Genomic DNA, 27,851 nt, shown 5'->3' on the forward strand with positions numbered 1-27,851 from the left:
TGTTGTGCATAGTGTGTGGATTTTACCCTTCAGCACCAGAAAGCGGGTGATTTCCGTCTCTGGAGAAAGCCTCGGAACTGGGATTTGGTTGGGGGGGAGCACTGAAAGGGGTAGGTGGTGAGTTACGAGCGGGAGCAGATCCTGTATGGAGGGGCCAAAGGGGACACTCTGGTCTCTGGGGCCATCCATGTCCTGATCTCCCTGTCTCACTGCCCCCCAGGGCACTGCAGCCTCCCCAGCCTCTGAGCACTGGTAGCATGGAGCATTGGTTACTCCCTGGGACACCTTCAGACTCTGCCTCCCAAGCTCCCCAAAGCTGGGCTTCATCACTTGATCGACAGCTTTGGGGGCCCCCTGACTGATGGCCAGACTGCAGCAGCTCCCTAGAGGACCTGTTTCACTCAGCTTCCTGAGCCCCATGCTGTGTGGACAGGAACTCAAACATGAGCACCCAGCTCCCCACAGACCCATCCTGAAGGCCAATGCCCCCCGACCCTGGCTTCCCCTTCCTAAGCCCTGGACCCCTCCCTCTGCAGCCCCTGCCCAGGAATCTGCCCACCGGTCCCGAGGGGATGTCACAGCAAGTCTCCAGCTCCGCGTGTCTTGCATCACAGTAAATCACAATCCGCTGTAAGTCAAACTGTAAAGGAATGGGGAGAGCCAATGAGTTTTAGGGACCTTGGAACCCAGAAACCTTCATGGTGCCCAACAGGTCCTGTCCAGGCCCCACATCCTCCTCCGGGGCCTGCCTACCCTGAGTTCCACTCTAGGACTTCAGAGGGAGCCTGAGCATCATCTATGCATCTACCCGCCTTCTAAAGAGAGAGTCCACATGCAAGGGAGGCTGGGGGCTTTCCTTCTTTCTACTCTGCAGGGAATGTGGCCTCTGCCACATGCATGGACACACCCTCTTCCCCTCCCATGTCACTGTGACTTCAGGTAAGAAAGCCCCACGATGCAGCTGCACCAGCTCTGAAAGTTCTTTATGCTGCTGTTTCAACCTCTCTGGGCTGCTCTGCTCTGTAGGCTAAGTGAAGCCCTGCACAGGCCTTGGGACTCACGTCAATGGGCACACTGTCATACAGACGCTTGCCAATCACGGTCTTGCCCTGGATGTCGATGTTCTCTCTCTCCTGGATGGGCAGCGTCTGCACCAGTGCACAGTCGATGTAGAGGGAGACGTTCTGGGCTTGGATGCTCAGGGCCACCTTGTGCCAGTCTCTGTCAAAGAGGTCGCTGACCCGGGGACCTCGGAAGACCACCCTGACGGCATCTGTCATGGCACCAACGGCGCTGTACTCCACAGCCTTGTTCTCACCGTCCAGCCGGATGGAGACCTGGGAAGAGGCACCAATGACTCCTAGAGCACCTAGCAGGTGCCTTTAGCTACATGGGACCATGCAAGGAACAGGAGAAGTGCAGGGGATGGCAGAGGCCGGCCTCATCAAACTGAGTCAGAGCCTCGCTGTGACTCCTACCTGCTCAACTGCTGTCTGACCTCAGGCCAGTCACGTCACCTCTCTGAGCCTCAGCTTTCTCCTTGGTGCAAAGGCATCAGGAGCTTCCCTGAGCCCCAGGTCAAGTGGAAGAACCACTCATGTCAGTCCAGGGGCCCAAACTCACCTGCCTGAGGGGCTATGCAGGTAAGAGAGACTTTGTGACAGGCAGCTCAACTGGTGCGGAGGAAGTGAAGTCACAAGACCACCCAGAAATCCAAGATAGCTTCAGGGTCTCTTACAACCCTGGGTGGGCTAAACCAAACGTGTTGTGTGGGGTGCTGGGTACCAGACTGGCCGTGTCTGTCAACCAGTACTCTCTGTCACCCTGAAGATTCGGTAGGAGCTCCAGTGGAGTAAGCCCCTTGGTGGCAGAGGCTCCTCATCTGGGTCATTGGAGAAGCCAGCCTGTGCGCAATGCCTCTGGCCGAGGGCCAGCTTGGAAGAAAGCTCTGCTTGTGTTTGCTCTGTAAGAATGAATGGCTGAACACGTTCCCAGCCGCACGCTCATTTCTTCATCCTCTCTACAGAACTCGCGGAACATCCTCTGTGACAGGCAAGTCCAGCAACAATGGACCAGAGGGAAACTTCACTGGGGCGTGAACGTGGGGGATGTGCAGTGAGAATTCATGGAGCGGACGAGTGGAAGGGCACATGCCCGCTCCTCCTCTGTGGCGTCCGTCTTCCTCTGCCCTGACCCGCCTGCGGGCTCCCTGCACCCAGAGTCTGACCTGCAAGGCTCCGCCCCTTTGGCTCCTGAGCCCTTGGCCAGCCGTTGAGGTTAGCCCCACAAAGCCCACTGGAGCGGAGATCAAAGGGCAGCGGGAGAAAGGGGCGGCCATCTGTTGCCCCACCTCCTGGCTTCCCTAGGCCTCCAGAGTGGCTGTACCTCCCTGTGCCATGGCTCCTTGGGGGTCTCCCTGCTCACCATCTCACCAGACATGCATCCTCCCGGGGTCCCCATCCAGGCCCAGGTAGCAGCTTGCACAGAGTTCCTTCTGAGCCCCTTAACACACACCCTCATCCACATTCTCTCCCCAAGCCCTTCCTGCTTCATCCAATTGTGCATTAGGAATTTGGGTCCCCTAGGCTGTTGGCTGCCTCACTAACCCAAGCCAGTAAGTCACTTTAGAGCTGTGTGGCCTGAGGCAAGTTATTTAACCTCTCTGTACTGCTTCCTCATCTATAAGATGGGAACAACATAGTACCTACTTCTTCAACCTGCTGTGAGATTGAAATGAATAAGTAAGCGTGTCAACAATTAACACGGTACTGCTGTGCCAGCACTGTTCCAAATCTTGGTCAGATAACCTGAGCAAGTGAGTTCCGAGACACCACTATACCCAACCCTTCCCCAGTGGACACAAAGCAAGTGGCCCCGGAGGTCCCCAGGCATGCTGACTTGCGATGAGATGTCAGCATGGGGAATCTTCTTCATCTCACGTCCACCTGTTTACTCTCTGCCTTCCTCACTCTTTCTCTCCTCTCCTGTTCATCTCTGCAACTCCAGTTCCATGAAGGACACATGGGGGTCTCCATTAAAAAATGTAGCAAATGAATGAACACGCAAGTCCCTGAGGTAAAGGAAGACCCCCTCTGCAGGGACCAGTCGCAGCCAGCATGACACAGCCCAGGCCTTCTGGACGCTCTTTCGGGGCACAACCTGGCCTTAGTATAACCAAGGAGGACCATGGATTAACTAACCGTCTCACTTGTTTATAACCATGGATAGGGTAAAAACAGAGCTGTGGGCCCCAGCTAATACTCTAACACTCCTAATATCACACTCGAATGCTCTCCTGACTAAACATGGTCTTCTCTTTCTTCAGAATAATGTCACAGGCTTAACCTGTGTCCCTGCGACCTTCAGGGCTTCCCGAGGACTTGGTCATCCTGTGGATGTTTCAATCTCCGTCAGCGTACAGACAAGGAGAGGCACCCACAGGCCCACAGAAGCCTCGTGTCTACCAGCACTCGCTGGGTGGCTTCGAGAAAGGCACTTCACCTCTCGGAGCCATCAGCCAACCCTATTGGTTCCATCTTCAAAGCACGTTCTGAGTTTGGTTACTTCTTCCCATTTCTCTGTCCCTGCCTGGTCTGAGTGAGCATCACCCGCCTGGACTGTGACCACAGCCTCCTCACCAACGCGTCCGCCCCCAAGCCTGCACCTGCCCAGAGCCCACTCTGCAACACGAAGCCCCACATGCTTCCTCTCAGCTCTGCAGCCTCCTCTCCAACAGCCCCTGAGACACATGGACCCTCTGCTCCAGCCACACAGGACTCCTTCCTTTCCCTTTATCATATCTGGAGTGAGTGAGTGCCCCACATGACAAAGAGCAAAACTGCTAGCTTCCAAGGGGGCTTGTAAACACCCAGTGAGGTCCGCAGACCGCGGCTCTGTCCGCAGGTGTGATAATCCTGGGCCTTAACCCCACACTGCACGCAGCTCACCTCCTGGCAGGCCACATTCCTTGTATTTGGCCAGCAATTCCCAAAGGCACAGAGGTGACCCTGTGGGCAAATCCAGCAAAAGGCACTAAACCAAGGCTTGCCTAGGGAAAGTGAACTGCCAGGTGTCTCTCCAAACATGAGCCACAAGACTTTCGAGGTAAACTCATCCTCTGCGTGGCTCTGCAGTAACACCCTGCTCTTTCCGGCAGAAGGAGGACAGGATATCGACGGGGCAGACGGGGATCACACGGCTCTGCAAATGCCATGAAAGAAGAGAACCCAGACAGGGGGTGGTGCGGGCTCACCCACAGGAATGTCATGGCAGGCGCCCAGTCCCACCAGCCAGACCTGAGAAACTGGAGAGACAAATTCACATAACAGGAGACGCAGAAGGACGGGGTTCAGTGGGCTGCCTCCCCTCCAGAAAAGCAGCCTCCACAGAAGAGTTTCAAGCCCTCCTTCCGCCTTCCACTCTTGGGAAACACTGGGCCTCTCGGCAGTTATGCCTGAAAACGTGCATGTCTCAGTTGACCAGGGATGCTGCAGAGGTCACTTGGGACAGCTTACGGCCAGGCCAGCTGAGCACATAGTGCAAAGCACGGCACGGGAGAGCACTGCCTGGGTTCCCCCCTCAACTCCTGTGAACGGTTAGGCAAAGTCCTCACCCCCCGTGGCTCCATCTTCTCCTCTGTGAGAGGCGGACAGGAGAAGCTGCTCAAGGCTGTGATGAGGACTGAGTGAGCTGAGATCACCCAGAGCCATCCCTGGCCCCCACCAAGAGCAGGCGCGTGCTGGTACACAGAGTGTGCCCTGCCAGATCCGGCTCCAGTCGCAGGACAGGGACCGGCTGCTTTGGAGGAGTCAAGATGATTGCGACTGTGTATCTGTCGAATCATTTGAGCGTGTTTTTGTTTTATTTTATCCCCACACACAAATTTAGACAGTGTCCCCCAGCTGAAGGTGAGCAGCATCTGCACCAGGCTCCGCTTCCAGGAGAGGACACAGATGTGGCCCGTCTGCAAGCTCTGAGAATGAGAGGGTTTGTAGAGAAGGGAAGGTAGAACTGCTTTCATCTCAAGCCAAGAGACTGTATGACGGCTTTGACTTTGAGATTTGACTTTCCTCACTGAGCTACGTGCCACTGAAGGGCCATTCTACTCTGGAGACACCAGAGGTGGGTGAAGACAAAGTTCAGAGCTTCAGTCATAAGAAACCCTAAGAAATCAAAGAAAACCAACTCCATTCATCAGCAGGGACCTGTTCCTGGCAAGCTTTTATTATGTATCAGAACTATTCTGGATAATGTTTGCATATGTCATTTTATATGACTCTTCTAACAACCATTCATGGCAGATAGTCTCTGTTTTACATTTCCCAGCTGAGAAGCAAGATTCAGAACAAGTTTGGTCCCAAGGGTCACACTCAGAGAGGAGTGGACACCAGGTCCCACTCAGGTCTATCTGACGCTGGCCCATCTCTTCTGGGCTGTGTTACAAAGCTGTGTCACTCATGGCACCAACACAGAGCTGTTGGCCACCTCTCTGCCTGGGCACGGTCCCTGAGGACACGAGCTAGGTTCTCTTCCCCGGAGCATCAGGGAAAGCAGGTCATGTGATTGTTCCCTGAAGGTTCCCTGAGGCTCTGCACACCTGACCCTCTGCCTCTCTAGGTCCAGGACTAAGCTCCTGGAGGAAACACGGTGACAGATGCCATCCCCGGGGAGAAGGAAACAGCGAGCGCTGGGACCCTTGAGACGCACGGGCTGCCCGTACCTGCGGGATGCCATACTGGTCGATGATCTGCCAGATATACCAGTCTTCTTTCCGAGATGTTTTCCTGAGCCGGAAGGTTGTGACGAAGGCATACTCATCAGGAAGACCTTGGGGAAACACGTCCCTAGGGAGAAAGACGGCACCAGGCTTAGCAAGGAGAGCAGGGCTGGCAGTGGAGGCCCACGCCTGTCACCGTGAGTCCTGCCAACCCAACCTCCTGAGCATCTCTACACCCCCCTTCTTGGCCTACAAATGCTGCTTCTTCCCGAGGTCAGGAAGAACTTCTGTAGACCCTGAGCTGGTGGCCCTGCATTGCCTTCCCACCTCTGCCCTCGGCACCCTGCAGTACACCCTGCAGTCACTCCGTGGTCACTGTGACTGACCATCAACAAGGAATGCCAAGTGGCCACTCCCCCAGGACCAAGTGCCATGGAGACTCCTCACAATCACCTCTCCCTGCCCCGCTCCTTCTCAGAAGGCCAAACCGTGATGTCTTACACTACTTTGTCCCAGGACACCACAGTCACAACATCTGTGTTCCCCCAAAATTCACATATTGAGACACTGACCCCAAGATGGGGCTTTGAGGAGGTGAAGGGATCCTGAAGGCGGAACCCTCATGGGGAGACTGGGGACTTGTGAAAGGTCCTATGGAGCTTGTTCACTCCTTGCCTCACGTGGGGTCGCAGTGAGAAGACCACCATCTGCGGGGATCAGTCTTACACTCCCTGGCCTCCAGATCTGGGACAAATGCATTTTTGTTGTTTAGGAACCACCTGGGAAATGGCATTTAGACGGAGGCACAAGACACCCCCTGCTCTCCCTCAGGCCCTGGCTCAGCCCAGCCCACTGTGGGTTACCCTATCACCTGGAGGCATCCACAATTCCCTGCTCCACCCTAGCCAGTCCCAAACTATCTCTTGTCTTCCAAATTCAGCAATGAAAATTGTTCATTTGGTCCCTCGAGCACCCAGTCATTCAGCAAGATCCGAGCCCCCGTCTCTCTGTGCTCCCGGGCATCCTCAGCCCACTGGGCTTTATCTCCACCCATCCCAGGCTCCGAGGCTCCTGAGCAAACTCCCGGCCTCTCAGAGCAGCTCCTCACCCCTAACCCTCTGGGGTAGCAAAGGCTCTATGGACTTGGCATCCCTGCTGGTAGCTGGTGATCTCCTTCACCACACATCACTCTCTCTTCATTTGCTCAACTCACGGCCACCTGGCCTCTTTCCCTCCATCTCCCCACATTTTCCTCAAGAGGAAAATTTCCCCAGTGAGGAGATACTGACAAGTCGCTGTCCCTTGGCACCTACCACAGAGCTCAGAGTGTGCAGGCATGCCAACTTTGAACACCTTCAATATTGGTTCCGTAGAGAAATCCTTTCCCCGTCCATAATGCAGGGCCTGTATAATTTCCCCAGAGGAAGGTTCCAGCAGCCCTGGCCACCTAGCAACACCACTGGACCCACTCACTAGATGACCAGAGCATTTCTCCTACCCGAGCTGTCACACACACACACACACACACACACACACACACACACACACACGCAGGGGGAAAGTTCCCCAGGTGGAGACCACAGATCTCTCCTGGACACAAATCCTCTCAAAATGAAGGTTAGCTTGCTTTTCTGTAGTGTTTTTTTAGATGCAATAAATTACTCACAGATGATCTCTTTGATATAAGATTCTAAGATTTAATTTAAAAATAAGTATTGGTTGAGGGCTCGATGCAGGCCCAACTGATCTGTGATGCACAGGTCACCTCTCCTGTGAAGAAATCACGCAGAAAAATTTGATGCTCACGCTACAGGAGAGGGCACCCAGGCCCTGCAGGTTAACTGATGCAGCAGGGCAGAGCCCCCACCCGGGGGCCTGAATGTCATGTCGGCTGACTGCACCTTCACTTGCATCGCCACTGGAGGAGGTGGAAACTGTCTGGCCAGACAGCCAGGAAGGGAAGTGGGAGGCAGCTGGGTTCCTGGTTCTCAGATTTGCAGATCCTCAGGGACCCTTCATTTAGCTGTAGAACCTGTGGCCAAAGACTGATCCTCTCGGAGCCTTAGTGCACACATCTATGACAGGAGGTGGCCCAGCAGCTGTTCAATGTCAGTCCCTGCACTGAGATTTCACCCAGGACCACTCCCAGACAGAAGAAGATCCCATCACTCACAGCACTTGGGAGTCCCCAGAATTCAGGGACAATTCCCTGCTCCACCCTAGCCAGTCCCAAACTGCCTCTTGTCTTCCAAATTCAGCAATGACAATGGTCCATTTGCTCCTTCCAGCACCCAGTCATTCGGCACAGGGGGAAGCACCAAGTCATTGCCCACGGGGGAAGAGGACAGGCGTTCCCAGCGGGTCACAGACACAGATTTGGTAGCCACAGAGACATTGACTTCACTCTCCTCCTCCTTATTTCCTCAGTGAGTCCAACTCTCCTGTTGTTTTCTTTCTAAACAGACTCTCTTCTTTTAAGTACATCCACAGACGCACACACACACACACACACACACGCACGCATACACACACACACATCCTAAGAAAAAGTCAGTACAGTCAAGGGGGGAGCCCTTGCAGAATGTTCAGGAAGGAAAATGTCATAATCTAATCCTTTCCGTATGAACTTGGCAGATTATGGGGCAGCAGTGCCCAGGGCAAGGGTCTAGAGCTAGAGGCCCTGAGTGTGAAGCCCACTTCCTCCTCCCACAACTGTGAGGCTTTGAACCAGTTACTGCCTCATTTAGAGTCTCAAATGTTGAATAGATAAATGAGATTAATGCCTGCCTAGTTTATCTCATTTTATTGTAGTGAGAAATAAATCAGATAAGACACATAAAATGCCCTTTGCATATCCAACAAGAGATAAAAAAGCATACATATTAAAAGTGTCATCCCTTTTCAAGATGAGTAAAATTACCCTGCAGATTGTGTGTGTGTGTGTGTGTGTGTGTGCGCGCGTGTGTGTGTGTGCATGAATTTCAAAGCTTTAGAAATTAATGCAAATTTTTTCTTCCTTAAAATTTCAGAGCTTCGTGGGCTTGATGTTGTTTCTGGAATTTTGCCATTAAAACAAATGTGAACCATGTAGAAAGTCCTTAGGACAACTGTGAACATAACATGAGCTCAAGTCCATTACCTAGAAACCATATCCCATCCAGCATTCCACAGAACAGCACCTAAAGCAATGTTCAGGTGTGGCTGGGTGTGGTGGCACAAGCCTGTAATCCCAGAACTCAGGAGGCTGAGGCAGAAGTTTGAGGCCAGCCTCGGCATCTTAGCAAGACTCTCAGTCACTTAGCATGACCATGTTTCAAAATAAAAAGTTAAAAGGGTTGGGTCATGGCTCAGTGGTAGACCACCCCTGGGTTCAATCCCCAGTACCAAACCAAAAATAAAAAAATAAAACCTTCTATTGATGAGGCATCATTAGGAAGTGGGAGGCTCCTGTTAGGCCCTTGCTTCAGATTTGAACTTTCGCTTCCTCTCTTTGTCTCCTTCTCTCCCAGTCGCACTCTCCAGTGAGGAGAAGTTATACGAGGCTTTTTCTATTTACAAGGCCTATGGCTGGGGAATCGCATCGGGGTCGTGATGTGAGGACGAAGCCTAGAGTCCACCCAACCCCCTGCACTTGCCACCTCCAGGTCAGCATGAAGCCAGGCTCTGGAGAGGAGGGGATTGCCTTGTGGTCACCTCGTGGAACGCAGGCGCTGGAGCCGCGGATGAGGTGACCCAGGCCAGGGGCACAGCTGGCATATGGAAGATGCTCACTGAGCTGAAGGACCCCACAAAAACCCCGACCCGACGTGCGGGCACCTCCCCTGGCCGGCACCTGCAGGGCAGGCACCATGGCTGTGGCTCCCGACTCCCTGGCTCAGCACAGATCCGCTGGTCCCCGACTCTGGTTCCGAGCTTCCCCAGGGGGCTTCGGACTGTGCGAGGGGAAGCGGCCTGGGCCTGTCCCTGAAGGCCATCTGCATGGCTGGTTGACAACAGCAAGTGTGTGTGCGTGTGTGGTGCAGGAACGCAGGTTGTGAGCAGAGTGCCCAAAGGGACAGCCTTTTGGTCCAGGAGCTCAGAGACAGTGTCCCAGGAACTCCCTGGTGAAGCCCTCCCTGAAGGAGGAGGAGAGCAGTGGCCTCAGGTGGGGAAAGACATCAACAAAGCCGTGGGATGGCAGGTGTCTCTCAGGCTGGGAGACGGGCCGGTGGCAAGGGAGGCCAGGTGGCCAGATCTCACAGGGGCCATTTGCTTGGAAGCAATTAAAGAGTTTTAAGATGGAGACAGGGCAGAAGCATGAAGCATCATTTCTGCTTTCAAATGATCTGTCTGCAGTGAGAAAAACTGAGCCTTTGTTTTGGGATCATGTTTAGCCCTTGACCAGAAACCCACTGGGTGTCAGACGCTGGCCAGACCTTTACACAGATCCTCTCAGGGACAGTGCAGGGCAGGGACATTCCTCTCTGTTGGAAAGCAGAGCACCAAGGCACAGAGGGTGAGACCAGTCCCAGTCAACATGCAGCTGGGACTCCACTGGCCAGAACCGCTGGGTGATTCTGGGATGGACTGTGTCCACATGCGTTGCAGCCCTGGTCTGTAGGAGGTGCTATGTACCACTGACCTTTATGTTTGTTACTTAAATTGATAGAAAAATGTATATGATCAATGCCAGATGTGAATGGAGCAATGGGCATAAAAGAACCAGAGAACTGTTAAGGTCAAGGACACTAGAAGGTCAAGGACACAGGTTGGATTTTCAGGTCTGTGGTTTCATCTTCCTGGGACCACTGAGGCACCACTGAGCAGGACAAAGCCCAACTCAGCACCGGTATGCCACTGTGGCTGCCAGTCCCTCTCCTGCCCTTTCCCAAGGCTTCCAGGCTGGGTCTGGAAGGAGACATGACCACTCACTCTGTCCTCTGCACCACGGGGAAGGATCCCATCCGAACGTAGGAACTCTGTGCTCCGTTCTCTCTCCTCCCCAAGATTTCCTTCACACTGAACAAATCCATCAGGTCAAAACCTGTGCAAAGAGAAGAAGTGGGAGTGAGCTCCACACAGGGAGACCGTGAGGGGCAAGGAAGGCACCGCGCTCTCTGGAAGGTGGCCTGCCACCCTGCCAGAGGACAGAGGTGCTGCAAGAATTGATGTCCAGGGAAAACAGGGCCACCCCGACAGAGGGCTCCAACACCCATCCCAGCAAGAAGGTGCAGGGCATGCAGCTGCTGTGCTCCCACAGGGCATCCTGGGTCACAACCAAGCACAGGACAAAAGGGAGGCGGCTGGTGTCCCCTGCCGCCAGGCCTGGCTGCTGCAGAAGCCCGGAGCACGTGCTGGCTCCACAGCAAACCCTCAATTGAAGGGCTTTCCTTCCTGCTGCTACAATTTTTGTTTTGATTATAGTTTGGTAGCATTTAAGTTTCCCGACTTAAAGATATATCCCAGAGAAGAAGACTGTCTTCAGGATTTTGCACGAGTGAAAGGTGCTTTTGTTGGGTTTGTTTCCCCCCCCATAGAGGCCCTGAGAGTCATTGTCAATGTAAAGTGATGTGACAAGCAGGGCCTGGGCTGGGTTGAGGGATGGGGTGTAACCTGCCCAGGCCCACATCTGCATCTGTGCGAGGCTGGCAAGTCCCGTCCCAGCAGGAGCCTCCAGCCCTTGCTGGTAGAAGGAAGGCCACAGTGTCCACCAGACAGGGCTGCTGTGACAACTGGATAAGGTCCTACACACACTCGGCAGACAGCCGGAAGTCCACAGAGCCGGAGGGACCAGCCGCCGTCCACCACAGCACATCCCGAGCCACATCTCCCCAGGGTGGGATCCTTTACAAAGCTGTCCAGACCCGTCTGGAGGGCTGATGGGTTTTGCAGACCAGCTCCTCAGAGGGGCCCGAGGATAACGCCCACGGTGGAGGCTGACAGCAGACACCACACTGACTGGGGACTGTGGCCTCGGGCCTGGGACAGCTCTCCAAGGGTAGAGGGAGGCTGAGAGGACAGCCGGGATGAAATAGCTGCGCATCCCCAGGGCGGCACAAGGCTTGCTATCAGTGGCACATCACCCATGACTTCACTCCAAGTCCCTGGCTCTCTCCACCATTCTAAGATGCTGCCATGAAAACAGGAAATGAGCTCACAGGGCTCACGTGATAATGACCAAAGCCCCTTCCACCACCGAGATTGCTTATCCATTCCCGACCTGATTTAGAGAATCTGCTCAGTGCCGAGTCCTGAGGGAGGATGGGCAGGGAGGGAAGGAGTTTCATGCTGATGGGGATTTGGGGTTTTAGAATCAGACAGGGCTGGGTTGTGCTTGCAACCACGATGCCCTTACTGTGTGACCTGGGGCAGGTTGCCTGACATCCCTGTTCCCTGGTTTCTTCATCTGTTTAAAGGGGATTGTTCTGGAAGGTGCCTCGGGATTTCTGTGACTTGAAGGACACAACACGATGCTCTCCCTGCATGCCTGCCATACAGCAAGTGGCCCGCAATGAAGCTTTTATGTTGATCACTTTCTTGTCATAATGATTGCAGTTTCCTCTGCCACTTCCCCCAGAACACCCCACGGTCACCTGGTTATACGAGACCAGATTTCCAAAGAGCAAATTCAGCAAAGAGCAGTCACCACTCCCATCAGGGAAGAGTCCTGCATGGATCCTGCGGGACCCCTGAGCTGCAGGAGACAGGCAGCACCGGGTGGAGGGAGAAACTCACTGAAGGACACAGAGGACAGCCCACCCCCCCACTGCTCCCTCTGCACATGGGCCAGCGCAGCCCCCAGCCCACATGGCAGGCCCGTGGGTTGTCAGGAGGCCCCTCTGTGGACAGGGGACTTGCGGCCCAGAGACCTCAGTCCACATGTGGCCTCAGGCAGAGGCATGGGGGCCTGCAGCTCTGGGTGCCTAAGCAGCCCGGGAGGAACAGCTCTTGGAGCTGACAAGGCACCAGTGCAGGGGCTTGGACAACCCACCGGCTTGCCCCATGCATGGCCCCCGAGAGCCATCTTAGCAGGGGGCTGGAGAGCCCAAATCGGTGGGGAGGGCTGCCACTTGGGACTGGAGGACACTGGCCGAGAAGACCCTGCAGGGCCCTGTAGTTTGAGGTTCTGTGGAGCAACACCAAATCCTTCACAAAGTGAAGCACAGAGCCTGCTAGGTGGGAATGAGTTTTGGACTTGGCCCTTTCTGGGCCCTGAGGCCAGCCCAGTAATGATGGGCAGTATGGTAGCATCCTGGGGGCTTCATTCCCAGTGACCTAGGGTGAGGGGTGCCCTTCGCAGGCTGCAGCCCACAGGGGAGCCCCCAGGGCCACAGCTCAAGGAAATCTGCCAAGTCTGGAGGGACTCACACCCAATCCCCAGAGTGCCAGGGACCAGGACCCCGAAACAGGCCTGCTCCTCTGCTTCACAGCTTTGTCAGCTGTCACTAGAAGGTGCCACCTTCGTCTGAATTTCCCCTCAGCAGTTATATGTGGGAGAATTACAAAAAAAAAAAAGTTTTAGGAAAGCCGACCTCTGCTGTACTTTCTGGGTCCACTTTTATTGGCTTCAGTGAAGGAAAAGGAAGGCTTAGCAATGACAAAACTTTCAACAACAAGCAATTTACTAGGTGGCAGCAAAGGGCACCCGAGAGAAAAGACAAATTGCCTGAAATAAATAAGAGCTGGGAAGGGAATTAGGTGGCGTGGAGCAAGGTCCCCTGAGGTAAGGCAACTGGTCAATGCAAAAGTCATCAGGGGCACCTTGCTGCAGCCAGAAATCAGATAGGCAACTGGCAGTGTCCCCAGGATGCTCTGAGGGCCCCTCATGCCAGGCACCTACTGTGCACCCCTCATCCTGCAAAAACTGCACTGAACAGAGCTTTAGTGGACAGGCCAGAGCACAGCTGCACAATCTCACCCCAGTTCTCCTTGTACTTGTGCATTTCCATCATTTCACAAGGGCGTGGGCCCAGGGCCTGGAGCTCAAGGTTTACAACTGAGCTTTGTGCCACTCAGTGACTGATGGGCATTTCCTCTAACATTCAGTATTTCTCTCTGTTTATCCTAAATCCCTATCTGAGTAAGGGATTTGATTATCTGGATGTGGGGTCCCAGCTGGAAGGAGAAGGAAGCCCAAGTACAGAACCCGCAGCAGGCCTGCCATTCCTAAGCACCAGGTGCCAACTCCCAGGAAAGCTGTGTCACATTCTCAGTGCTAAGGATTTGCAGGTTGGTTATGACAGCTGAGGGACCCTCAGAGACTCTGGTCAGATCCACTGTTATCCAGTGGGGAAACGAGGCTTCAGAGCTTGGCCCGTTGGCAGGCAATGGGGCCATTCAGATAACCCTGAAAATAGCCAGAGTCATTTAAGGAAATGCCTGGAGGTGAGGCTTTTGGGAACTGCATTTTTTCCAGAATACAAAAGCTGCTCAGATTACCCAGTTATATTTAAATTGGCAAGTCGGAGGCGCCATCTCTCTCTACTCCCTCTTCAGCTTCAACCTAGCTGGATATTTTTCAGGGTGGTAATTATCATAGTAGACAGCAGATAGAGCAGGTTCCCTGTGGACTCAGAGCTGCATGGACAGGTGTCTGCTCTGCCTGCAAATGGAGGCCCACCTGGCCCTGGGCATCGTTTCCACGAAGCCTCCACAGAGGGGAGGGGAGGTTTCAGGACTCCACTGGTGTGGGTGGACACGGGAGGCTTCGTAACAGGCCGTCTCATTTCTACCAACCACCAAACAGACTCTTCAGCAGGATCCTCCTCACGTCCAGAGATGAAAATACTTGTTCAGATCTGCATATTCACACATGCATACACGAGTATGTGCAGACAGACATATAGGATTTGCACACACACAAACGTGTACACACACATACCCACACAAGCACACTTTCCGATTCTTCCCAGCAAGAATCAGTAATTCTTAAGTAGAAAAAAAAAAAAAAAACTGCTCTTGAGTAGGCAGAATGGCGGGAAAGCCTGAGTTGCAGGCCACACAGGCAGATTGATGAGCTCACTTACCTTCCCTTTTTTCTCCTCCTCTCTCCTTTTCTTCCTTCCTCTCTTCCACACTTCCTTCCTCCGTCTATCTTGTGTCCACCTACCCATTCATCCAGCTTCCCTCTGCCCATCTCTGTTCTCAGGATTTATTGGAGCCTTCTCCCATTCACTCCGTTCATTCATGCATCCACTCGGTCAATCATTCAACAAACATTTACCGAGCTCCTTCTAAGTATCTGGTGCTGCTCCAAGTCTAACTGCCTGGCACAGGGCACCTGGGCAGCACGGTTCAGCTGTCATATGCTCACTTTAAGGAAACTGAGCCCAGAGCCCAGAGATTCACATCACCTTTATCTCAGGAACTGGACAGAGCAGCCACCATAGTGGCGACTTCCTAAGCCCCCTCTGCTCACCACATGCCCAACAAGAGAGATGAGTCCTTTGTCTTTGTCTGGGTTCCACCAAAACTGCTAGCAGTTTATTTGGAGGTGCTTGAGGGGCACAGGGTTGGGGATCAGGAGAGGAAAGAGCTGAGAGGATGCGGCATGAAGCCAGATACACAGCAGGCTGTGCTCCTGGTCCCTGCTGGGAAACACCGGGAAATGGGCCCAACATGGGCCTGGGGATGATCCCCCAAGGAAAGGTGGGGCTGGGAGGGTTCTACACCAAGTTGCTGGCTCAGGGGTGCTCCAGGGAATGTCACCTCCCTGGCACCCTCTGTTTGCTGTGCACAGAGACACAGCAGACTTCTGACATTCTAGAAAAATCCTTCAGGCTCAAGGATGTCAAAGCTAGTATCTTGAAGTCCACAGGAGCACACTGACATGGCAGGGTCCCTGGGAGGCAGGAAAGCAGCCCACGAGCACATGGTCAGAACTGGGCTCCAGAGGGTGGAAGAGGGAGAAGAGGAGCCTGAGTGAGTCAGCTTTGGTGAGAAGGCAGGGTTGGGGTCCAGGTGTGGGGAAGAAACCACCCTGAGTTCATACTGTCCAGCCACAGGGAGGCTAAGAATGTTCAGCAAAACCAGGCTGGTGGGGACACTGGCCAGCCCCCTCCATGTACTTCCCCAAACTTCTTTTCTGTCCTACATGGAGATAGCCTTGGAGGAGCCTCTGTGGAATTTCTCTCTGTGGCAGTGTCTGCAGTCACGTGTCTCTCTGTTCCTCTGCCCTGATTCATTCATATATTTATAACACGGTGCAGCCCGGCTCACTCCCAAGTGCATTTATGGATCCATTCTTTTGCTGGCTTTGCCCATCCTTCCCTTGCTTAGCCTCCAGCTCCTTTACAAACGCACGCCACCTGACACATTATTTAGGGACGCGGCCTGTCAAATGGAAAATCATGAATGTTTTCCACTATTGAATGGATCCCTGCCACCTGTGTGGTTCAAACAAGCCATCAGGACCTTGGTGGAAGATGCGACTGAGAACAGGGTCAGAGAGGCCACCCGTGTGTGAGGGTCACACACAGGTCCAGCAAGTGGTACCACAAAGCAAGCATGTGAGCCATGGGTCACTTACCTGTGATTTCCTTGGTGCCTCCGTTGGTGTGCTTGAAGCGATCTCCTTCTACTCGGACACTGGGGCAGAGCACATCTGAGGGAAACGAGAGCAGACAGGGTGATGAGAAAGCATGGCCCCCATCACCCTGTGATGTGTGACACCCAATGGACCCCCCCCCAAAGCCCAAGCAGACACAGAGGCCGCTGTCAGCTCCACACTCCATTGTGTCCTGGGGAAGCACCGCTCTGCAGGTACCGTGCTCGGCCAGGGTGAAACATTAACAAGCATCACCCCATCTCCATCCAACTCATGGTCTCGCAACTATGGGAAACCAGACACTGAGACCAAGACTAGGCCACAGGAGGGAATAGGTGATGGGTGGAGGGTCCCACTGGGGGATTCTGGGAACAGGTGCACCCCCCAACCCAGCCCAGAGGACAGAAGAGCTTCCTGGAAAAGGTTCTCTGTAAGGAAGAATGGAAGACTAAGCTGGAAAGACAAAGGAACAAGTGAGACACAGATGAGGAACTTCATTCACAAAGGCAGGGACACGCACAGGGACTCCAAGTCAACCAGGAGACCGTGGATGGACAGGACCAGAAAGGTATCCTTTCAGTCACCCAATGAAGCTTCAGGTACAATTCCAGGAGAAGGTAAATGCCAGAAGAATGAAAATCCCTCAATTATACAAAAGTCATAAAATAAAAAGAGTCACGATGCTACATTAACGCCTCATCTTAAAGTCTTCATGAATCTTCACTTGAAAAAACAAAAAGGTTTTTAAAGATGAGCTCTTTGGATATTTCTACCTATCCCAGGACAATCAGTAGCTCTAAGCTTCACTGGGTTGGGTCCGAGAGCTGGCTCCAGGACCTGCTAGCCTGCTGGCCTTTATAGTCTCAGTGTGAGTATCTCAACAGGAGAGACCTTCAAATGCACACCTGCAGCACAGCTGCTTGGGGACTGGTCAAGATCAACCCAGGACCTAGGGGAGGGAAGCAATCCCTCAGACAGACCACTTGAAGCAGCTCGCTGACCTCATGCAGACCCAGCCCCGCCCAGGAAGCAATCTGGCTATCACGTTATTATTTTAATTGCACATTACTGAACAGTTCATCATCCCATCAGTTCTATGTGCAGTGACCACCTCTCCTATTTGGGGTCATCAGTGTTTCAATGAGGGTCACTGAGGCTCCATTAGCCCAACAGCAGTGCAGAACAAATAGGTCTCCCCTGATTTGGGAGGAGTTATTTTTAATGCTTATCCTTAAAGGCACCACCAGGTCTGACAAGCCCCATGGAAGGGTTATTTTGGAAACAGCACCAAGCTGTCTGTCTAGAACTAAATATGAGAGAAGACGCAGGCACTGGGCAATATTTAGACAGCTCCACCCGGGACAGATGCAGCTGTGGGGTGATGACCAAGTGCTTTAACTTTGGCAGCCTGCCAAAGACAGGCGGGGGATTACATGTCACTTATGTGAGTTTAAGGTTTAAAAGGAGTTGACTTAGAAGGTTCCATCGTAGCTGGTGAAAAAATCCCTGGAGGCTGGAGCTCAGGGTGGGCTGCACCACTGAGCCTTGTCTGCAAACATTCCGCAGGAGGAGGACCAGATCCAGACAGCAAGGCCAAGTCAAAGGTCACAGACACGGGAGAAATGGCATCTCCTCAAGAAAGGCAAAACTAGCCCAAAGCGCTTTGAGGAATCAACTTCCGAACAACCGCAAATCCTTTTCCATACCATTACCAAACTTCGTATGTTCAGGAGGTTCAAGGTGCATTTTTAGCGACTGGGTTAAGTTAGGCAAGGGGCTCCTGAATACCTGCTCAGCCAGGCTCTCTGGAAATGCCAGGCTCTTGGGATTCACCTGCTTGGCACAGAGGTAGGCTAAGCCCCTTCCAATTCTCTGTGGTCAGGTTACCTCCACACCTTGGCTGCGACCCATGTGTTTCCACATTCACTCTCACTCATCTATTCAAACTGAAGTATGTACTCAACTCCAGATGGACCCCAAGCTCTGATGTTCTAGGTACACAAACAAGGACAGTCCATCATCCCTGATTCTGCCTCCAGATCACTCTGGAGTTAACTGCAGTGAATGGCTCCAAACACATGAAGGTCACAGAAAGTGCATGAGCTTGTGGCACCTTCTGTTCCCTTGCTGGAGGTCCCTGCCCCTCCATCCTAGAAGCTCTGCTGGACCTTTGGTGCCTGCAGGGCCCTGTGTCCATGCATCCAGCCTGGAGTCCCAGAGCTGAGAGCACCTTGTTGAAAGAGCTGTCTGGCCAGTCGGTCCCAGTCTCCAGACCCCTCAGTTTGCACTGTGCCTCCACTGTCTTCACAGCATGAGGCCCATGGAGGCCCCAGTTCTTGCTGAATCCAAGTGGCCAATGACCCTGAGCTAAGAAGTGGGTGCTGAATGGCCGACTGGAGGGCCTTCTGGGCACGGCATTCATCATTGTCTTAGTGAGCCAGTGAGAAGATTCATGGGCTCCAGGGCTTATGCCACAGAGGTGTAGCAGAAGCCATTAACTAGCAGCCTGACACCCACTGCCTGCTCCCGGCTGAAGAAATGCTGCCTTAGTTTAGAATGGCAAAGTTGTCTGCTCAGGAGGCAAGCTGAGTCTGGCTGGCCTAAGCCAATTTGGCTACTCCTTTCCTGTCTCTCCAGCTCTCCTGCAGCTGGGGAAGGACATGTGGCCGAGCTGCAGCCAAGGAAAGAAATTACACAAGTTTGCTGAGGTTGGAAGGAGAAGTGGGTAGACCATAAAGCACCTCGAGTCCCTTGTCATAGGGGATAGACAGGTGGGTGGGCTGCAACTTTACTTTCCTGCCTCCTCCTTCCAGTGGAGGACATGATCTCCGGGGGCCTACCCAGGAGGTTTGAGGAAGTAGGGGAACTCCAAATCCAGCAGCCCAAGCCTGGGTGAAAGCTTGAAAACCAGAAACTCGTTCCTGTCTAAATCACTGCCGTGAGCTTCTCTTCACCTGCAGGTGGGAGCGCCACAGATCGCAGGCCTTCCCTTCCCAGGAGCAGCACTGATAAGTCAGGGTAAAGGACCAATTGGACAGCCTGTCTGGGCGCCTGGGGACAGCAGATGGGGTGCACACTGAGGCATCAGTGCCCTGGTAAAGGAGCCACTGGCAGACCAGGTTCCCTTCACTGCCCCAGCAGAGATATTTCAGAAAAGGGTTTATCAAATAATCATCCAGCATCAACAGAAGAAGCAGTTCCAGAACTAAAGATGGAGTTAAGCTCTCAAGAACAAAAAACGTGTTTGATTTTTTCCTGGTTGGTTGATTTTCCTTTTTGAAAACATGGAGAAGGACTGATGCTCACAGAGTTCCTGTTCCCTTGGAGTTCATTTATTGTTTGCCTGTTGACATTCATTTCCCGCAGTCTCTAGGTGGCTGGAATAAACACCCCAGACTTCAGGAGAGAAGCCACATGCAGAGGCTCCACTGCACTGGGAGCTATGGGTTGATCAGAGCTGCCGCTCTAGGGGGAAACACCGGCATATACTTCAGTCTTTCTGGAAATGCACTTGAACTTGTAATCAGTTTACTCAATGGCAAACTGGGAGTGGATGTGTGTTTCATTATTGGGAGGGGGAGGTCTGCACAAGCTGGTCTCTGGTGTCCTGGTGCTTGGTGTTGACACATCTGTGGATTAGTCCGCAATATACGAAGCCCCGCCACCCACTGACGTCAGCCATAATTTTTCCATTTGGGAAAGCAGCTATTGAACAACCACTGTATACTGCTCACCTGGCCTGGAATTTAACCCACAACAATCATCCAACAAGGTAGATTTTGTTCCCTTAACACAGATATAGAAACTGATGCTTAACAGAAGTTAACAAACCTTCCAAACAGGAGGAGTGACTGAATAAATGCCTACCTGAATCTGGAATCTAGGAGTACCGGTGGCAGAACCTAGGTAGGAGATCAGCGGGACCAGCAGAGGCCAGGGAAGGAGGCCTGGCAGCCCACTGGGGCGGACAGGAAGCAATCACTGCTCATCCATGATCCAGTCACTGCTGAATGCAGCTGACCACAGAGAGACGATGACATTCCAAGAGAGCAGGGGAGAGGCGGAGGAGGGGAAACATGAATCAGATGCCTGCAGACACTGACCCTGTGCCTTTGCTGCTCAGAGGCCCACAAGGGAATCATCCATACATCTCCACCTCAGAGAAGTGGCAGCCACTGAGCCAGGCACAAGGGCCCTAGGGATCATGCTAATAAGGCACAGTCCCAATGGCTCCTGGGACTGAGTGCCCACATGTCCAGATATGCTATGTGGTTTGACTCTGGGCCTCTCAACTGTTCTGCTGGGGGAAGTGGTTAAATCGGGGCCAGCAGACACAAGAAGACAGCTTCTTACGCATTGGACGCTGCTGCAAGCATGAAAAACACATCAACACACTCAACAGTCCTCGCCACAGCTTTCTGGGATAGGTGCTACTATTTATAGATACAGAAAGAAGGACATGAAGAAGTTAGTAACTTTCCCAAGGCCACTAAGCCAGGGGTGACTGATGAGCATCAAGCCTCTGGCATCAGGGTCTTGGTCTGATGCAGCCTCTCTACAGCACTGCCCAGGATCCTCCAGCCAACCGGGACTCAATCTGGTCTCCAAAGCCTGCACTGACAGATGGCCAGTCTGACACCTTCTGAAGCATCCCATTCTTTCTTCAGTTCTAACTTGCCGAAGGCTCTTCCTCATTCTGCACCATCGGATTCATTCACTTACACATGGGGAAGCAGAAGCTCAGAGAGATTAATTTCTCTGATATCATATAGCCAGCAAATGGCAGAGGCAGAAACTATGCCCAGGGATTCAGATGTTGGCATTTTTCCTCAACCACAGTCCATACAATCTCAGCCTTTGAAAGCACCCTGGGAATGCAAGGCAGGGCAGCTGCTACTGTCCATATCTTACAGGAGGATTATTAGCCTCCCTGCACATTATAAAAGTGGGTGGGGATGCTATTAACCAATCGCAGGGCCATAGTGCAGATCATGTGAGAAGAGGAACATAATGTTGACCTGGGGTCAGACGCTGGGTTCTTATCCCCAGTTCCACTTCTACTTCCTGTTCTGGAACCTTCTGGAGACTTCTGACTTGCATCTCTCTTCTAGATCAAAGTTCTGGGCACAGCCACCTCTGCAGAAGCCACAGATCCTCTGGCTGGATGATCCACATCAAACAGGTTCTTTAAGTTGTAGGGATGTGTGGTCAGGGAGCCAATTTGGGATTGTTCCTGTGTTTCAGAGGCAGACTGATAGAATATTTAGCAAAGAAAGCAGTTCTGGAAAGAAAAATCCCCAGACCTGCTGACAGCTGCAAATGCTGGTAACCAGTCCCCTTCTCCTGTTTTTTACCACTATCTCAGAAGTAGAAGGTGCAGCAGGAGGTGAAATGGATGGGCTCTCACACAGCCCAGCCCCTTCTCAATGGTGAGCTGGGGTGCAGCCATCTTTGTTAGGAGACCAGAGGGAGAGAGCAAGGAGTGAGGAGAGGCCCTGTGAGGCCATCTCCTGTCCCAGCCGGAGCACAAATGCTTGCTGAATAAGGAGAAGAACAGGGCCAGCCAGGAGAGAAGGTGACTCCAAGGCCAATAGGAGAGAGCTAGGGAGTCACAGGCCTCGTTTCTCCCATGCCAGTCCTCCCTCTATGTCCCTGTGCAAAATGACGGTCCCCCTGGGGCTGTCCTAAGATCAGATGGTTTGTGGATGGGAAGTCCTGAGCAAGATACCTGTCACCTAATGAGTGAGCGCTCATTCACTCCCTCATTCCTCAGCCAACACGTGTCTTCCAAGTGTCTGGCACAGATGTCCTGGCCAAAGACAAGGCAAGCACGTGACTGTATAGGTGAGGTGGCTCCTTCCCTCCAAGGTCATGTTCAAGGAGGAAGCAGAGAGCAATGGAGGTGCAAGCTGGACACCATGTGTCACCTGTGCCATGGGGGATATCACCCCTGCTGTGACAGGGTGACATTTGGTTAATGATCTGGGGAGATCTCTGAGGTGACTGACACCTGAACTGAGACTAAGAAGGTAAACGGGCCAGCCAAGGCAAGCGCACGACAGGTAGAAGGTACCAGCAAGCACCAAGCCCCGGGGCTGGAAGGGCCTGGATTGTGGAGCTGAAGGGGCACAGGCAGAGAGTGGGGGAGCCCCAATTCAGGGTAAGGAAGTCCCTCTTCCCAGGAGGGCAAGGGCAGATATGCTGGAGGCCCAGCAGAAAGTGACTTGCTGCTTGTAGCAGGGTCACTGTATTAGTGTCACAATCCAAGGACAGCCCATCATCAGTGACCCAGGTGTGCAGGGGTTCCTTGGACCTTGCTTCCCTCCTGGGGAATGTCCCATGGCCTAGCACCAAGGCCTCACCAGAGACTGTAAAGACCATGCCTAGGAGCAGATGAGACGGAGGCAGAGTGGGCTGGCGGGCATCAGAGCCCTGTCCACCAGTGCCACAGGCCCTCAGACTCCTTCTCACTCCTTTCTTCTGACAAGGCTGCAACTCCCAGGGGACAGCAAACCTTCCAGAACCCAGCCTTCTTCCCTTGGTCCCACACAAAATGCATGCTGACCATGCACCTGCTACTGGATTGGTCAAGGGCAGGCAACAGAGGGCAAAATGTCAAGTATCATCCTGCCGCGAGCCATCCATGGCCCTGTGTGAGCTATGTGCATTTGAGTGTGTGAGGGACTGGTCTGGCATTATGTGCTGATTGGGCTGCATGACTCAAGTGTGCCTTCCTCTTGCTCGCCTCTGATCCCACATAGCACCTGAGATGAGTTGACTTGACAAGGTTTAAATCAATCTGCTGACCACAAGACGTCACTAAGCTAGACTCCACCTTCAAACCTACCCTTGCCTTATTTGGGTGGAATACTCTATCGAATGTCTTCTTCCCAATAAATAGGGGGGTTTCTGGTGTGCTCGCCCTCTTGCCTCTTGCCTCCCTTGCTCCTCTTGCCCTCCAGCACGGGAGCAGACCCCTGAGGTGGCAGAGTCGTCTCTGACCCCCCAAAAGGTATTTTGTGTTTGTGTGGTCTTTTTGTTGCCAGCCCAAATCACATGGAGTGACCTTGAATCTGTGGCCCGCGCGGGATGTGGGTGACATCACCCAGCAGAGACGATGGAGACTGATTGGAAAAGCCATTGATATCCCAAGTAACTGTGTGATTATGACAAGCAGAAAGTGCCCAGGCAAGAGCTGGGTGAGAGCACTGGGCACCCTGCTGGAGGGTCAGGATGGGGACCTTTGAAGGACAGGATGGTGGCAGGTAGGCGAAGGCAGGAAGGTGCATAGACCCACTGGAGGCCCAGGCAAGGGACTGGAGTGAAACGTGGACACCATGCCTGAGGGACTGTCAACAGGGAAGAGCAGCAATGAGATGAGTGGGGGTGTCAAGGGCCCCGAGATGGTGCCCATGGGCTGCGGCAAGATGGGCCACTCTGCAGAGGGGCCCGATGGTGAAGGGCAGGGGCAGAAGCAGAGAGAACAGTGAAGCTACCCTGACAGTCAGGGGAGGAACACTAGTGGTCTGTGCCCATGCGATGGGTGGAGGAGGGAAATGGACAGGCTCAGATCTACCGTGAAAGCAAACTGAGCATGCTTTGGTGGCAGATTAGATGCAGAGCTGGAAAAGAGAAGGTGCTGCTCAGTGTCCGGGGAAGACTGGACCTAGGTGCCCAGTGCACACTTTTCATTTGAGATGTTCCTGTGGTGATCAGAAAGCATCTGTGATCTATAAAGCTGGCCTCTGGATTTCAAGTCCCAGCTCCCGGCCAGGGCTCAGGCTGTGGAAGTCACTGGTGCGCGGCAGGGTCTGAGCACCAGGGGTGGGTGGGAATGCTCACCCAGAGAAAGGAAGAGTACAGTCTGCAAACCAGGTCCCAGGGCCACCAACTTTGAAAGGTGTGACGTGAGGCCTGATGGCTACAGAGGCTGAGGAGGGGAGGCCAGCAAGGCAGAGTGAGCCAGGGAGAGTGAGGTCCCAGGTTGCATGGGCCAAGGGTTCCAGCAACAGGGACAGTCCCCAAATTCAATCCTGTGTTGGTAGCAGCAACCTGAGAGTTGAGATCTTACTGGTCACTGGTACCCTGAGTGACAGGAAAAGGCCAGAGGAGGTTCAGGGAAAGGTCAGGCAGCACATGGGGACAATAGGGACACCAGCTGTGTCACACAGGTTCTCCTTCCCTGACCTCTGGTTCCAGGGACTCTGAATGGGCCTCCTCCTCACCTCTGGAAAGGACAGGCGGGGAGCTGTCTGGGGAAATGGCAGCAGAACACACTTTCTCAAACAGGGCTCTTCTCTTTGCAGCAGTGTCCCTCCTGGGATGCCCAGTCAGCCCTGCTCCACAAGCCTGCCATCCCATCCCCCAAGACCCAAGGCAGAAGATGAACCAGTCAAGGACAAGCACTGCTGGGTCAGGCTGGAGGGGACAATGGAGGGAGCCACTTCCATTTGTAATTGTCCTGACAAGAGTCAGACTTGGGGATCAGGAGAAGTCTGAAGGACCCCATGGTCCAGCCCTATGGCTTTACAGATAAGCAACTGTATGTCAATAAAGAGGAAACGCCTCATGGGGCATCTGTACCAGGGCCAAGCCAACCAAGGCCACCTCAGTAAGGGCACTGTGCCCACCACCTCCTCCCTATAAAGACAACCCCACAGTGTGTCGCCTGGTGGGGTGACTCTGAGCCCCTGCTCTAGTGTATAGGAAAACCCACCTGAGGAGGGAGCACTTGGCTTCTGGTGCTGTGAGCCCCAAGCCTGGCCTGCTGTCTTGGATGCAAACCTGGCACCAGGTTCTCTGCACTGCCCTTGCTCCCTGTTCTGTTCTGTTTGCTCCTTAGCAGAGGGGGAGCCTGCTGGGGTGGCATCCCAGGCCCTTCCCATGCTGAGCCTCATCTATTCAAGCTCTTACCACTCACCCTGTGGGGTCCAGCAGGGCTTAGGGGAGAGAAAGCATGGGCAGTACCATGTACATCCCCAAGGGAACCAGACCACGCACAGCAGGGCCCTCTTTTTCCTTCTGCAGAGTTGGATCTTGGAACACCCAAGGGATGAGCAAAATATCACCAATCCAGCTTGCCAGTTCATCCCCCACCTGGCTTCCCCAGGCAGGAACCAGAAGATGGAGGTCCCCAAGCCTGCATCCTGGGTGCTGGGCCCAGACTGGGAGGGCTACAGAATCCAATAATCCCTTCATCACGGCCTAGATTCTGAGATGGAGAAATGCAAAATCAGAAGCATCAGGTTGCAAAGGTCCCATAGGAATCCGGAGGTCAGCTGACAGGACATTTCACTTAGCCCTGAAGAGAAGGTGAGAGTCCACAGCACAGGTTGGAGGGGGGAAGAAACAGGAAAAGGGCGCTCAGAAGGACCTGGTCAGCCTTGACCCTCCTACTCCACATCTGAGCACAAACCTCCACCCTCCTGGTTTCCAGAAAACACAGGACTGGCTGCATGACCCCAAACGCCCTCCAGGGTGTTGCTGCCTCCTCCTGAGTCTGTGGTTCTCAGGGAAGAGGGCAAACAGGATGAGGTGGTGTTTATTTTCTCCAGGCTCAGCCACATTCATCCATTAGCATACGGCCTGGCCTCAGACATATTTGTGTCTAACCTGAAGGCCCTGACCCCCAAATCAGCACCAGTGACAGCGGCAGACCACAGGGACAGAAGGCCCAGAGCCCCAGGAGACGGCAGTGGCTGGCTCAGCTCTCCACCATCAGGCCCCCCAAAGGCTACTTGGGAGAAAACAGCGAGGCTGGGCCACCTTCACACATCCCAGGCCTCCGGGCAGAGACACTTTCTCCTGGCCCTCTTTCCCTAGGGCTGGTGGAGACCACCTCCTGACTGGGCATGGGCTGCCCACAGACAGCTACGGGAAGGCTGGTGGGAATGACAGCCAGAGAGGAGCAGCTGGAGGGCTTCCATGGGCTGTCCTTGGAGGCAGAGCTGAGGTGGGAGGGGGGCAAGTGTGCAGCTCAGGCCGCAGAGGGGGCCTCCCCGCCTCCCCAGGGCACCCCCTCTCAGAGTGCTGAACCGGGGAGCAGCCTGCAGGCCTCCTGACAGTTTGCAGGGGGAGGGGAGTGAGCCTGAGCACGCAGTGGGGCTACCTGCCTCTGTGCTCCTCCATGGCCACTGATGCCCTCACCTGCAGCAGGGCTCTGCAACACCTGTGGCCCCACACCTGGAGAGGGAAGCAGCTCTGGCCTGGGCCTCACCTTCAGCTCTGAGTGGTTCCTGCGGCACCTGGTCCTCGTCATGAGCCAGGATCCCTGATGAAGACCCTACTCACATTTCCTACCTAACTAGCTCCTTCACCCACTTCTGGGCTGCTCCCTTGCTTCCCTGTCCCCTCATGGTGATCCATTTGCCGCCCTGCAGTGAAGAGAACTTAAAGCACAGATGGGGTAGCACCTCCCTGGCTTAAACTCCTCAAGGGGCTGAGGGGATGAATGTTCACTTGGTGAGAAATCCAGTGAGCTCCATGCTGAAGGGTGCCAATCCCATGGTGGCTTCCCATCCTTCACTGTGAAGTTCAAGGTGAAGCACCACAGTCTTTACTGCCTTTCTCCTCAGTTCAGAATCAACCCCAAACTCTCCTCAGGCCGAGACCCTCTGAACACCAGCTCTGTCCATGCTCCACTCCATCACCTCACACCCCACAGGAGCCACAGCACGGGCCTCTCAAGGCAGAGGTGAGGCCAACCCTGCCCCTGCGTAAATTCAGCAGTTGTACTGCCCACTCCTGAGCTGTGCCCTCAGAGCAGTCCCTGAACCTCCTGACCTGAGAGGGAACTTCTTGTTCTTTCTTATCTCCCTCCCTGGGCTATGTCTAATGGATGAAGCATGTGCTGTTACTTTCGGCTGTGATTTGCATCTATAATCTTCAGTGCTAGCTTTGTCATGGGTTAACTATTGCACTCCCCTACCCTACGTGGTGAGCCCCCTCTGATCTGAGACATCCTAAATGTGTGGACAGTGTGTGCAGCAAAACTATAAGATTTTTGCCTTATTTTTTTGCCATCCCTATGTTTCAGATGAGGAAACTGAGCCTGTGGTCCCACCCTGCAGATGCTAGACCTACCCACAAAGAGGCTAAATAGTGACTAAGAGATGATAAATGACAAGCAAGGGTGGACCTACCCACAGAGAGGCTAAATAGTGACTAAGAGGTAATAAATGTCAAGCACAGGAACTCAAACCCAGTCTGCCAGCCTAAGCATCCCAGTGTCTCACCTTGATAGGTGCTGCCTGGCCTCAAGAGTTAGGATTTCTAAAAGATGAAATAAAAGCTTCCACTAGTCTAGGTTTACAAAGATCTGCACTCGGGTCTACTAGCTCCCTCAAGCTCTCCGTCTGTCTGTCTTCGTAAATTCATGAGGTTATTCATGGCCTCCTATCAACAACACCTGTGGGCCAGGGAGCCTTAGACATTGCTCAGGCTAGACCCCACTGCTGCCCAATGAGTCACACAGTGCGATTATCCACCTGAGGTGAGTTACTGTGGCTGAGCCAGAGTTCCCCTGGAGACATTTCCAACTGCTCCAACCCCACACCTTGGGACCGGCACCAGGGGGAGGCGCTGATGCCCAGCTGGGCTGCTCGGTGCTGG

The 27,851-nt window shown here is 53.6% G+C and overlaps 1 protein-coding gene across 1 annotated transcript in view; it reads right to left on the reverse strand.

Moving 5' to 3' along the window:
- Positions 1-27,851, reverse strand: part of Col22a1 (collagen type XXII alpha 1 chain) — a 216,866-nt gene that overhangs the window by 172,014 nt on the left and 17,001 nt on the right. Inside the window, exons 3-7 of the mRNA XM_076836022.2 lie at positions 16,224-16,298; positions 10,628-10,739; positions 5,720-5,843; positions 1,062-1,337; positions 560-640 (exon numbers count right to left, since the gene is read on the reverse strand). Coding sequence (XP_076692137.2) covers positions 560-640; positions 1,062-1,337; positions 5,720-5,843; positions 10,628-10,739; positions 16,224-16,298 — 668 coding nt within the window. The remainder of the gene's footprint in view (positions 1-559; positions 641-1,061; positions 1,338-5,719; positions 5,844-10,627; positions 10,740-16,223; positions 16,299-27,851) is intronic.

Source organism: Callospermophilus lateralis, chromosome 16, assembly GCF_048772815.1.
Source record: "Callospermophilus lateralis isolate mCalLat2 chromosome 16, mCalLat2.hap1, whole genome shotgun sequence".
NCBI classification, from domain to species: Eukaryota; Metazoa; Chordata; class Mammalia; order Rodentia; family Sciuridae; genus Callospermophilus; species Callospermophilus lateralis.